Raw genomic sequence first — 13,852 nt, forward strand, 5'->3', positions numbered from 1 at the left:
TTTACCACGCTTTTATTAGCTTGACATTATGTAACGGAGTATTTGAATTAGATTTTTACCCACTTTGAATGGTCCGATCAATTTAAAATTTTGAACACTTCTGAAGAACAGACAATACGCGATTTTAATAATTTTATTCCATTCACCCCATTGGGATCGTCAGGAATCAGGATTGACGATTTTCCTTGTGCGATTTTAGCGTGGTTTTTAGTTTTTATTAATACGCTTTTATTAAACTATATTTTTACCCGACTGCCAAGGAAGGGTTATGTTAGTATAGGGGTATCCTTTAATTTTGAAGCAACAACTATAAAATTTAGTATTTGGCTTTCTGGGTAGGAACAAGGACACACCTATCTATCCCCTTCCGAAAAATCAACCCGTAGAGTACTATTAAACTTTGTATTTAGCTTTCTGCATAAAAATAATGAAATGCCAATTTCACTGTTTTTGGAAATTCTACTTCAGCCTGTTTAGTGCAGTCGGGTTTTTGATTTTTTAATTAAATTACTTGTTTACATTATTTACAGTTCCATTGTGCGTACATTTTCTACTGCTTGTACACCAGTTAAAAACGCTAAACGCTTTCTACATTCACAACTCCACACTAGAATTCCATGTCTTCTTCTTTTCCAAATTTTTCTCCAAAAATGTTTTATTTGTCAAGAATTCAAACAATAGCTGATAAATCCATCCCTTTGTCGCTTCATTCGATTTCAAAGCGGTGAAGTATTTCTATTTTACTCATAAAAGAGAAAAACTAAATTATTCGATTTTTTACAGATACAAGACTCTACTGGAGCCTGCTGAAAAATATGGTCGAAAACGGGGCTTATACACGGGCCTAGGCACCGGGTTCAACTGGGTGCTGACGTACGCGTTAAACGCCATTGGCTTGTCCTACGGAACCCGCCTCGTTATGTTGGATTTTGATAAGCCTACGGACCAAAAAAGATATTTAGTCGGACGATTATTTAGTGTGAGTACCACTGCGACTGGTATAGCTATTTTGCTGCACTATTTGTTTATAAAATATCTAGAATTTTTGTATTTCTGTAATAGAGGTCATCGACTTTATCATTTCGTTCATTAAATATCATCTCAACTTTTTAAAGTTTGTTGATCATATGATGGTTTAGTATATATTTAGTAATTCCAAGATTTTCGTTGATTCGTTCATCACATTTTCATACAAAAACTTGCATCCCACTTCAACTTAAGCTTAACGTAAGCTTACCATCATCTCGGTTTGATTGACAGATGGCTTACATGTCAAATAGACTTAGAACCACTGAGTAATAACTCGTTATATAAATAGGTGTGGCGCTATCATAGGTATATTTTTGATGGACCTACTGCCAGTTGGTATTAACTCGTGGATCCCTTCCGCCCATGTCCGATCTGTCGCTGCTATATAGTTTAAAATACTCATAAGTACATGCATTGCTCACATTTTTTATGATAACTGTGTTAATTCCATTTTTAAGGTTCCGTATCCGAAGGGTAAAAACGAATCCCTATTACTAAAACTGCGCCGTCTGTCCGTCTGACCGTCAGTCACAGGACTCTATCTCCTGAACCGTAATAGATTGACAGTTTTCACAATGCATGTACTTCAATGGTTGTTATAATAACAAATACTAAAAATAAAAAGTTTTGGTAGTGCGGAACCCTCCAGGTGCGAGTTGAACTTGGACTTGGCCAATTATTTACGTTGCCATCTTGCTTCAGATTCTGTTCAGCGTGTACTGCGCTACTCAGTCGATCACATTCTGTGTGCCGCATGCCGAAGTCTTTGCTGCAGCCCGAGGAGCGGCCGCCAGTATATTCCAGCTTTTAGACCGCAAACCAGCTATTGATAGCATGGATCCCAAAGGACAAACACCTAGGCGGGTTTTGGGAAATATAATACTCGAAGATATTCATTTCAGCTATCCATCTAGGCCAAATGTTAAGGTAACGTTGATTATAATCTACATCATTCAAGGATAAATCAGCGAAAAATATTTTTCATAATTTCCAAACTTCATTGAAGAGGGGTAAGGGCTGCATTGAGTTAATAACTCTTCATGACCGCCACTGGCAACATTTGAAACTGACGTGTCACTATCAAAATGTGTAATCAATCTCAGATAAGATTCTTACCTCAGATCAGCCACAGATGTGCCGCTACCCCTAAGGATTAAGCTAAAATGCCTCGGAAAAGTGTGTCTCCCTTACCACACCCTTAAAACCAGAGCACAGCAACGCCTAACACTGTTGTTATCAAGTAGAAATACGCGTGGCAGTGGTGCAACCAGAGTCGAACCAAATAGAGTTCTACAACCCAGGTACCTAAGTAGCTAAAACGCTGACCTTAGCTATACAGAGCAGATATCATCTGAATGCATGATTACTTTCCTGCAGGTATTACAAGGTTTCAATCTCAACATCAAAGCGGGTGAATGTGTTGCTTTGGTTGGATCATCAGGCTGTGGCAAGTCTACTATATTGCAACTTCTTCAGAGATTGTACGACCCCCATCTTGGTGTAGTGAAACTGGATGGTAGAAACTTGAAGAATCTCAATATTGGTTGGCTGAGATCTTCTCTAGGTAATAAAATAGCAGTTTAAACTATTAATAACTAGCTGTACCCTGCGCGTTGCTACGCCATTAACTAAAATAAATTTTAAAATTGGTCATACCAACTCAGAAACCTTCGTGGCTCATGCACAACAACTAAAGATCATCATACTAAACATGATCAAATGCCTAGTTTGCGATTCTATAAAGGACTTACAGACAAACATTCATTTTTTTATAAATAGATTACTTATCTACAATAATTAGAACCTGTAGAATGTCTCCGTTTCGTGAATTTCAGGTGTTGTCGGACAAGAACCGGTTCTGTTCCGTGGAACGATCCACGATAATATTGCTATTGGCTGTCCGGAGGCCAGTAGAGAAGATATACAAAACGTCGCCGAAATGGCTTACGCTCACGATTTTATCACTAACTTGCCTAATGTAAGTAAAGAAACGTTAACTAATGAACACCTAGGCTATCAAAATAAAATTAATAATATCCTCATTAATAAGAGTTTTTTTTTTTAAATTATTAATTAGTAGCAGACGAGCATGCAGTTTAACTTATGGTAAGTGGCTACTGCCGCCAATGGACGTCTGTAATCAATACTAGATAGGATTAGATATTCCTACCTGAGGTCGGCCACATATGCGCCGCTTCCCCTGAGGACTAAGCCGGAGCTCCTCGGAAATCGGAAAGTGCTGCTGTGTTCTGGTTTGAAGGGAGACATACAGTCTCCCTTCAAACCAGAACACAGCAGCACTTAACACTGCCGGAGTCAAACCTCAGAGGGTTCTACTACCTTCAAAACGTATCGTCAAACTTCTGAACACTTCTTATGCACTCAAAGACTGCTCTGTTATGTTACAAATCTTAATTGTTTGCACATTTTAGATTTTTTGTACTTTTCGCACATTTTAGCGTGTTTCATAAATGTCTATACAATTAACAAGGATTAGTAAAGATTACTCACTCCTAACAAGAAAATGTAACCAGTTTGGACAATTGATATTGTCACTGTCATCTGTTTTTGTGTTTGAAAAATATTAGAAAATGGTGTTTTAGATCATTTACAAATGAAACGATATATCTCCGCACTTTTTCTTCGATTTCGTATCTTAGCTGCGCATTGTCGGCATTGTTCCGCGTAAATTACACCATGACAGCCACTAAATAGCTGACACCTTCGTCAGCCGTTTATATCATTTAATGGCTTCCTTCAATTACAAGGCGGTGATATTTATCTACGACAATTAAGGAAAACTATTCTACCTTTCAGGGTTATGATACAGTAATCGGTGAACGCGGAGCATCCCTCTCCGGTGGTCAGAAACAACGGATTGCGATCGCTCGATCTCTGCTGCGTGACCCAGCTGTACTCCTCTTGGATGAAGCTACTTCAGCCCTCGACCCTCATTCCGAAAGACAGGTGCAGGCTGCTTTAGATAGAGCCAGCGTAGGCAGAACCACTATTACCGTCTCCCACAGGTATGTTTTCATTTATGGCTATTATATATAACTAGTTTTTGCCCGCGGCTTCGCCCGCGTTTATAAGAAAATAATATGACATACTAACATACATAAAACTGAAAATTGGTACCTTCGTTAAATTCGTAACTTTACTAAAGATCATCTTTGATCAAATGCATAGTTGAAGAAGAAATGAAGACTTGATTAAATGTATAGTTTACCATTCAATCCTTACTAATATCGATTAAAATAATCGACTTTTTGCTCCAAATGATCGATTCTCCAATTAATCGATTCATCCCTAGTTCCCGTGGGATTTCTGGGATAAAACCTATCCTATGTTCTTTCTCGGGTCTCAGACTATCTCTGGAAAAAAATCATGAAAATCAAACAGGCAGACAGACAGACAGAGTTACTTTCGGATTTATAATATTATTAAAGAAGTAAGGATATGTTCATTTTTAGGCGCATTACGGATTTTTTAACGTGTGAGGCACACAAAACGACAGATTCCATATAAGTTAATCAATATTCAATTTTTAAAATATCGCTACACATTTGCAACACCGATATTCAGATTTTTTCTATCGCCATACAACTACAACCTATAAATTAAGCCCACCATGCTTTTTTTACTTTACAAATGATGCGTAAGAAAACATGTTCAGTATTTAATATGGTATAACCCTTTGGGGTTCCACTTCGGTGGCACCACCGCCACACCTATTTCTGCCTCATAACAACAGTGTTAAGCGCTGCTGTGTTCTGGTTTGAAGGGTGAGGTAAGGGAGACATTCTTTTCCGAGGCGTTCCAGCTTAGTCAACAGGGATAGCGGCGCATCTGTGGCCGACCTCAGATAGAAATAATTATCTAATTCTATCTGGGGCTGATTACAGATGTCGATAGGTGGCAGTAGCCACTTAACATCAGGTAGACTGCATGCTCGTGTGCTACTACTATTTTATAAAAAACTGTAGTTTTATTTTATGAAATATTTATAATTAACACATTATAATATCGTTCCAGGTTATCAACAATCGTCAACGCCGATCGTATAATTTGTATTGACCAGGGTGCAATAGTAGAGCAGGGAACTCATGAAGAACTTATGAAAGCAAAAGGTTCATGATTTCTTTACTAAAAAAAAACAAAGAAATATACTTACTTAAGTGCTTTAATTTCTTATACTTTTCACCACGCCTTTTAGCACTTTAATAGATAATTTAACACCTAATTTAGACTCAACAAATTAAAATAAAATAAATACGGTTAATTTACAGGTTTCTATCATAAGTTGGTAACCACCGGAAACGAGAACAAAGAACCCGATGTTATAGAAACTCTACCTGAAGAGGGCGACGGCGAGGAAGACCCTGACATGGCCCTTGCGCCACGAATGGACATCAAGAGACGATCCAATAGGAAAGTGCATAGAGTACATTCCGTTAAACGAGGTATCTTTTGAAGTATTTAACTACCATATTTACTTAGCATTTATTTTTAGTTAAGAGGAAAGAATGTGAAGTAACAAATTGAGTTCCTGACGACAAAACAACAAAACAGTACCTTTAGTATGAGCTTTTACGTTTTTACAAAAATGACTGTTTTTTGTATTTGTTTACGTATTTGCCCATACATCGCCAATCAGCGCTCCTAGCGGTATGTATCAGAACTGATTGGAAATGTATGGGAAATACATAAACAAATAAAAAATAGACATTTTTGAAAAAACGTAAAAACTCATACTAAGGGTACAGAACACAACAGATCTGGTTGACTCGCTCAGACGAATTAACAACACGGAAAAGCAAAATTATACTGAATAAATAAGAAGAATAGAAGAAGCCACAACTGAGTGAGATATGTTCAAGACAGAATCTGATATTTGATGTGGTAGATGTAATGATATTCAAAAGTCCTCTGCAAAGAACTTATTTTGAATAAAAAACATGTTTTGATTTGATTCGATGGATGGGTTCTTGATAATGGTTTCTACAATAACGCAAGAAAAATTCGCAGCAATATGAAAACATGAACTCCCGTGTCCGTTACCCGTAGTTGTACCGCATCGCTCAACTAGTAGTGCCACTGGCTATGTTCTTCTGGTTGTATCATGCGGTAAGACAACGGGTGACGAACTATTTACCAATAAACAGGAAGATAGTCCCAAAACTCCGTGGCAAGTTCTTGAAAAGGTAAGAAGAACTCACCTCAAGGCGGCGATGCATTGGCGACTCTTCTGGTTTTTGCTAATGACCACGGACCACCGAGATTACTCCACTCCAGTGGCAGACTAAGGTCGTTGAGGGCCCGAGGCGGAAAGTTTAATGGAGGCCCCCAGTGTAAAAAGTTCTGTGAATCAGTGATTTGTTTTCGCTGCCTGATACATATTTCATAGATTGTTTGGTTCTGGCGATCTTATTTTAGCAACTGTGTTTGGAGGCCCTTCAGGATCGAAGGCCCGGGGCGGACCGCCCTTAAGCCGCTGGACCTAAACTCCACTAAATAAGGCTGTGAGTCTGCCTCAACCTTAGATTTAACAATTAAACAGAAAAGAAGTGTCACATGTGTGAAGTATATTTTGTGTTCTTTTAAACGTTGATCTTTTAAATAGGTGACTACGCATTCGATTCACGTGACATTTAATTAATCAATACAATAGTTGGATATTCAAAATGTAAGCAAATAAAGAAAGAATTATCAGCTGGTTGCGTGGCCTAGGTATTTGCCACGGCTCTCCTATGGTACAGTTACGCCACTGCCCTCCTTAAACTAAGCTTAACAAAAACGATAATAAGTAAAATTACTTCCTACAGATCTGGCCACTCTCGTGTGTATAATGTTTGTTCACAAATTCAAATCCTAATAAAATTATAAGCCTAATCCTAATTCCTAATTAACGTAGAATATCTTTATACAAGTCACAAACTTTGGTCTACTAGTATAATAGTGAATTTCATACTAAATAAAATGTACTAATTAAAGATTCTCACGACTGGATGACTCCTCGCGGCTCCATCTCGTCGGTAATGTCGACGGGCCTGCAGAACTTCGTTAGCAGCGCAGACTTTGAATCAGAAGGAGATGATGATGATGATGATGAGGCAAATATATTATTTTTGTACTATTTTTATATACTATAGGAGTTGTAGACGATCATGCAGTCCACCTGATGTTAAGTGGCTACTGCCGCCTGTGGACTTCTATAATCAACCGCATATAGGATTAGATATTCCTACCTGAGGTAGGGTCCAGATGCGCCGCTACCCCTGAGGACTAAGGTGGAACGCCTCAGAAAAGTATGTTTCCCTTACCAAAACCGTCAAACCAGAACACACAGCGTTTAACACTGCTGTTATGTGACAGAAATAGGTGGTAATCATAGGTCAAATGGAGACCTTTTTATTGATGAAACATGGTAGAACCAATATGGTTCTATCGAGGAGGTGGTACAATACCTACTTCTAGTGTTTAGCAGTTCTTGTATTTCGGTGGTAAGGTGCGATTTCGGACATACATATGAGACGATATTAGCTTTAAGTAGAACAACTGTTTTACATTAGGTTATTTTTACCTTCTCCCATCTTGTACATCTATGAATACTGAAATAACAAAATCATAGTATTAAATAAATAGTATATATGATGTATTGCTCATTTGTCATTGTTCGGTGCTTCAAATATAAGCATGCCAAATGTATGTAAACAATACGGTATCAAATGCCGAAATACGAAGTAAGGCATACTTTGAAACATATTCAATTTGTTTTATAGAAGGTGAAAAACGTGAGCGACTGGGAATTATTGAAATTGAACGGTCCGGAATGGCCGAGTATCACGGTGGGGTCAATTGCCGCCTTGGTCCAGGGTGCTTGCTTCCCGGCCTTCGCCCTGTTATTTGGGTACTCCGGAGGGGTGAGTAAACATGCCATAAACGTACACTAACACACAATATTTTAAAGTAAAGCTGCCCCTAGACCTACAATAAAATTTTACAATACTTTTTATTGTACAATAAGATTGAAAGGCGCTCTGACTCCACACGAGAAATTATATTGCACAATAATACGAACTATACAATGTTTTTTGTGTTCAGTCGAAGATTGAGAATAGTTCTCTCCATAACGAAACACCTTGTGAAGTTTCGGTAGAAGTATGGACATTCAAAAAGTGCTATTTATAGAACCTATTTGTAATTTAAAAAAATGGTTTGTAATACATGATGCAATAAAAATTAAACTCGCTCAAACTTTCGGTTAATATTTGCGCAATTTTAAATATTAACCCTAAACGGTCAATAATATTGCATAATTCGCAATATTGCACAATATAATTGACCGTTCAGGCGGCCTCTAACTTTGAAAAAAAACATAAAACATTTGAATCGGCGCAATCGATAGAGGCATCGACGTTATTACTAGGTGATCGTACATTACAAACTTAATTATCATTTGCTATTTAACACAAACATTACTTACGAGTAGTTACTTACTGCCTGAGAGGTTAGTAAAAAGTTCTAAGGGCATCTAACACGCACTTGACCAACGTCATAGATTTTTTGCCTAAATTCCTCTCATTCTATAAGGAAACCCATATCCAACAGTTGAACAATAGGTTGACGACAACCTACCGTCTTACTTTTTAAGTGTAAAATAAACATAAAATGAACTTACTTAATATAGAAATTGTCCATAAGCGGCGTTGACTACTTTCCATCAGGTAGCACGTCTGCTTAATCGTTAGATTAAACAAAAAATCTTACATGCAGATATTCGTGCTTCCTAACCGAGCTGATATAATATACCTCGCGGACTTCTATTCGGGTATGTTTGTCGTGGTGGCCGCGGTGGCTGGCGCTTCCATGTGTCTCCAGAGCAGCACCTTCACCAACGCCGGCCTCAAGATGACATCCAGATTACGACAACAGTACTTTTCTTCATTACTTAAACAGGTATTTAAAAAATAACCCATCAATTCGTGGGTAGTTCGAAAATTAGGTCTGTTCCACTTTGATCACCTTGGATTCGTTCAAATTAAGATTAACCGAAAAAAATGTTTCATTGAAATCGCCTAGAACTCTTTTGATTGAGTGAACGACATTTAAGACACCCATAAGACAATTTATATATGTTTCTATGTCACCTACATATATATTACCTAATATTGAATGATACGAAAATATTATACTTTTTGAACTCTTCTATGATCATCCAGGTGACCATCACTCAGGTGATCAATGTGGAAAAGACAGATTTTTTTTTATAAAGATTGTTTTTCCAGTATTTTCCACACAACTCAAACACTATATTTATCGTTCAGGAAATAGGTTTCTTCGATAAAGAATGTAACACAGTGGGAGCGATGTGTGCCCGACTGAGCGGCGATGCGGCGGAAGTGCAAGGTGCTACCGGTCTTAGAGTGGGGCTCATACTGCAAGGAACGAGCTCTGTGGTCGTAGGCTTTATTATGGCCATCTGTTACAACTGGAAATTGACGCTTGTTGGCACTGCCTTTCTTCCTCTCGTGAGTACCAACTTTTTGTGTTTTATGATTATTGTAGCAAAATAGTTTGCAGTTCCTGATGGAAGTGACCACGGCTAACCTTGCAAATCTGTGACAAACTCCATATACAATTGTTTACTGAAGCCCAGATGCGTTGCAAGTCCTGAGGATTAAGAGGGTTCCTCCATAAGTAAGTCAAACCGCCAAGTAAGTTCACATCCCTCGTAAAAAACGGGAAACTTCTTCACGCGACATTTGGGTGTACCCCCCTATGTTGGAAACTGTTTTACAATATGAATTTGGTCACAGATGTGGACTACACACTCATTAGTCACTGCATCGTTTTAATAAATGGAAGAAGAGCATCATTGCCAATATCTAGAGTGTATATTAAATAAACTATTATTTTGCAGATGGTTGGAAGTATTTGGCTAGAAGGAATCATTTCTCAAAAATCACAATCCGATGAACGTGCTGCCATGGAATCCGCTACTGCTATTGCTACAGAAGCTGTTGTCAGTATTAAAACTGTACAGAGTTTAGGTAAGACGTTCGAAATGAAGTCATTAGGTGAATATTATTGTACCGCAGCACAAATTCTGCCTCAAATAAGTAAGAACCTAATTTGGATCTGATCACAGGATTGCGTTTGCTATCCTGAGTGAAAGGTTTTAGCTTATGTCCAGTCATATATACATATACGTGCTCTATAGCTTTGTTCAGGAAGAGGTCCAAACCTGTGGCAAAGCGTTGATTTCCGTGCGAATGTTGCGGTGAGAAAACAAGTCCTCTTATTTAGATTTTTATTTTCGATATAAAATTCCTCAAACCACAGCAGATATAACAATGTCCAGCAGAAAGAGGTGCGGTTTCTAAAGGTATGATAAACGAACCTGGCGTTTCTACCACCTTCTTTTACGATTTTTTTAAAGTTTTATCATACTCGTACCTTCTGTTGCAGGGGTCGAATCGATATTCCTGAATAAATTCCGTGCAGCTCTAGCAGAGGCCTCTGTTGCCGTCACTAAGAAGAGTCGTTGGAGAGGCCTGGTGCTCGGCTTGGGGGTCTACGTGCCCTTCATGTCCTACTGCAGTGCCACGGTATACGGTGCGACACTGGTCGCTTATGAAAAACTTGAATATAAAATTGTTTTGCTGTAAGTATAAATTGGAATACTAATGTCATGTCACTTCATTGTTCTACTTATGCATGTTTTTATCTATGAATACATGTTTTTTAATCTTCGATCAAGAATACCCTAATAATTAGTGATCGTAGACTATCGTATACAAACGATAACAATCCCTCCGCCTTACGAATTTTCGATGAGGTCACGTGTCCTGACGCGTGTTTAACATTTTTAATACGCTTTTATTTACTTGGGTTGTATCTATATATGTATGTATGTAACGGAATCTTTGAGCAGTATTTTCACCAACTTCCACAACACTGATTAATTTGAAACTTTGCACACGTATGAAGGACCAATGTAAGTGCAATAATTTGATAACAGTTTCCCATTATCCTTACTATATTAATTAATTCACCAATTTATAAGTTCGTCACAGAAAATAATTAAAATAAATAATATTTAAAACATCTAAAAAAACACGCTTTTTACTCTGAGTTGAAACTCTTTACTCTTGAACTCTTTGTCATTAAAATTTTCTAGTTGTTAGGTTGCATGCAACAAAAGCGTGTTTTTTTAGTTTTTTAAACTATTATTTATTTATTTATAACAAAAAGTGGACAACGCCGCTAAAGAAGTTTTCATTTAAAACATAGATTAGTAAAGATTACGCCTTCCTAACAAGAAAATGTTACCAATTTTAAGAATTGAAATAGTTGCGTAAAAAAGAGTTGCCACGTCTCCGTGCTAAAATGTCCCTATAATATTTAAAATACTTATTTATCTATTATGTAAATTAGTAATTACGCAGTAATAATTTAAGTTATTTATTCGTAAATTTTCTCTAAAAATGTTTTTATTTGCCAAGAATTCAACAAAATAACTGACAAATCAGACGTTTGTGGCTTCATTCAATTTCAAGGCGGCGATGTATCTTTACTTTTTCTATGCTTAAAAAAAGTTTTCACAAAAAAAACCTTTCAGTGTGAACGAGGCTCTCATGTACGGAGCTTACATGCTGGGCCAGTCTCTGGTGTACGCGCCAAGCTTCAATTCGGCGAAGGCTTGCGGCGCCAGGATCTTGTCAATTATACACAGGCAACCTAAAGTTAGGAGCGAGGTCACTAAAGATCGGAAGGATTGGGTAAGTCGTAGCAACATTTGATATTGCTTATATTATGGTTTTTCGAAAATACGTAGCTATTAATTATCATGTTATTAGAAAGTTATCGTTGCATGGTGTTATGACGTTATACTCGTATTATGGTATTTATTTTTTACATATTGAGAACTCTACGTATCTCTAGAGTTCGTATAAACGTTAAATAAGTAGGTACTTACTAGAACACTGGGTACACAGCTGCATGCTAAAATACTGCATGTGAGTACCATAAATATACAAAGAAAGGTTAGAAGAACTTTCATTATACTCGTATATATAAAGCACTTACTCTGTGAACAACACCCAGATTCAGATATGTTAGTGAATTAGATGAAGAAGGTTATTTTCCAATAATTATATTTTTTAGCAGTGACAGCCTAGTGGTTAAGAAACTCGGCCTCTTGGTCGAGGGGTCCGTGGTTCATATCTCAGGCGTCATACAAATTAATTATCATTTGCTCAAACGGTGAAGGAAAACATCGTGAAGAAACCTACATACCTGAGAAATCTTTAAAAAAAAGTTTTCAAAGGTATGTTAAGTCTACCAATTTGCACTTGGCCAGCGTGGTGGTCTACGGCCTAATCCCATCATTCTGAGAGACCCGTGCGCAGCAGTGGGACAGTAATGGGTTGATGATGATATATCTTTATTATTTCCAGTCTGCAACAGGATCCTTTGGCATCAAGGAAGTTGAATTCAGTTATCCAACTCGTCCCCATCAAAGGGTACTCCGCGGGATAGACTTGAAGGTGGACGCAGGAAAGACCGTCGCTCTCGTAGGATCTTCCGGTTGTGGTAAATCCACTGTCCTTCAGCTCATGCAAAGGTTCTACGATCCTGACACCGGTAACATAGTACGTATTCATACAATATATACATTATATAATAATACGATATATAATTCATGCAATACACACATACAATACATTATAATATATCACTTGAATATAATTTAGATAAAATTGTTTATTACTTACATTAGCAATAAGTGTGAAATTATACGTATCTGCAATACCTAGGTTTATGAAGAATTGAAGTTAATTGCGCTAATTCAGCTTTTGGCAAGCAACCTTATAAATAATCAATCGATAATTTTTTTGCCTACCAGAGGTCGTCATTTAACAATTTCTGCATACCTACTATAAAACCCTTAGCGCCCTAACGCACTACCAGTTAGCCGCGCGGCTAGCGCTTTCACAGTTTAATATGAAACCGCCTGTGATTGTACGCACTTAGCCGCCATGAATATACAACCGCGGCGGTTGAATGGCGAGGCCGCCCTCTTGCTTATACGCACGGCGGTTCAGTTTGCGACGTGCCGCCGAAGAGTTTGTATCTTGTTATATTTAGTGTCTTGTCCTTTCATGGCGTGATTTAAAACTTTGAGTAATTTTTCAAATTACGAAACACTAATTCTAACATAGTCGAAAAATTTATCAAACAAATTGCAGCAATAGCAAACTGACCACATTCGATGCGTGTTTCTAGGAAAGGATGAATCCAGTATCGTTTTTTATTTTTCTTTCGTTTTAATTGATTTCGGTAATTAAAATAGATAACTCAAGCTACTTCGATGGCGTCCATTTCGCTAATGGAGTCAACACGTTTTCCAACGGGCCAACCGCTCTACGCGGTTTCATCGCGGTCGGCCGCCGTAGCGGTCAACCGCTGTAGCAACCGCGATAGCAACCGCTTCAGGCGGCTGGCCGCTGAGACGAACCGCCTAGTCGGCCAAGCGCTAGTGCGTAACAGCGCTACGTGTATATAGGATAATAATTCTAAGTCTATGATAAAACCTAATAAAGCTCAACGCTTATTATTACAAATTAAGTATATTTTTATTAGCTGTAGTTAAGGACAGATGTTATGAAAAATATGTTTTCGCGATGACAATTTTATTACTCATTTCATTCGTAAATGTCAATTTTGAAGCTGTAAACCAAACAAGTTACATAAAAAGCTTATTAACGGATCAAAAGGATTATTCAACTTGATGTGAATTATTACAAAATGGGACAGA

At 37.7% G+C, this 13,852-nt stretch overlaps 1 protein-coding gene across 1 annotated transcript in view; it reads left to right on the forward strand.

The window, feature by feature from the left end:
- The window catches only part of LOC140743576 (multidrug resistance protein homolog 49-like), a 35,391-nt gene that overhangs the window by 14,213 nt on the left and 7,326 nt on the right, over positions 1-13,852 (forward strand). Inside the window, exons 8-22 of the mRNA XM_073074971.1 lie at positions 784-979; positions 1,732-1,956; positions 2,407-2,593; positions 2,865-3,007; positions 3,847-4,055; positions 5,065-5,159; positions 5,319-5,492; positions 7,024-7,142; positions 7,812-7,952; positions 8,806-8,988; positions 9,357-9,560; positions 9,953-10,082; positions 10,501-10,696; positions 11,654-11,813; positions 12,492-12,686. Coding sequence (XP_072931072.1) covers positions 784-979; positions 1,732-1,956; positions 2,407-2,593; positions 2,865-3,007; positions 3,847-4,055; positions 5,065-5,159; positions 5,319-5,492; positions 7,024-7,142; positions 7,812-7,952; positions 8,806-8,988; positions 9,357-9,560; positions 9,953-10,082; positions 10,501-10,696; positions 11,654-11,813; positions 12,492-12,686 — 2,557 coding nt within the window. The remainder of the gene's footprint in view (positions 1-783; positions 980-1,731; positions 1,957-2,406; positions 2,594-2,864; positions 3,008-3,846; positions 4,056-5,064; positions 5,160-5,318; positions 5,493-7,023; positions 7,143-7,811; positions 7,953-8,805; positions 8,989-9,356; positions 9,561-9,952; positions 10,083-10,500; positions 10,697-11,653; positions 11,814-12,491; positions 12,687-13,852) is intronic.

The sequence above is a fragment of the Epargyreus clarus genome, unplaced genomic scaffold, assembly GCF_041222505.1.
Source record: "Epargyreus clarus isolate Ecla_fem2 unplaced genomic scaffold, WU_Ecla_fem_2.2 ptg000007l, whole genome shotgun sequence".
NCBI classification, from domain to species: domain Eukaryota; kingdom Metazoa; phylum Arthropoda; class Insecta; order Lepidoptera; family Hesperiidae; genus Epargyreus; species Epargyreus clarus.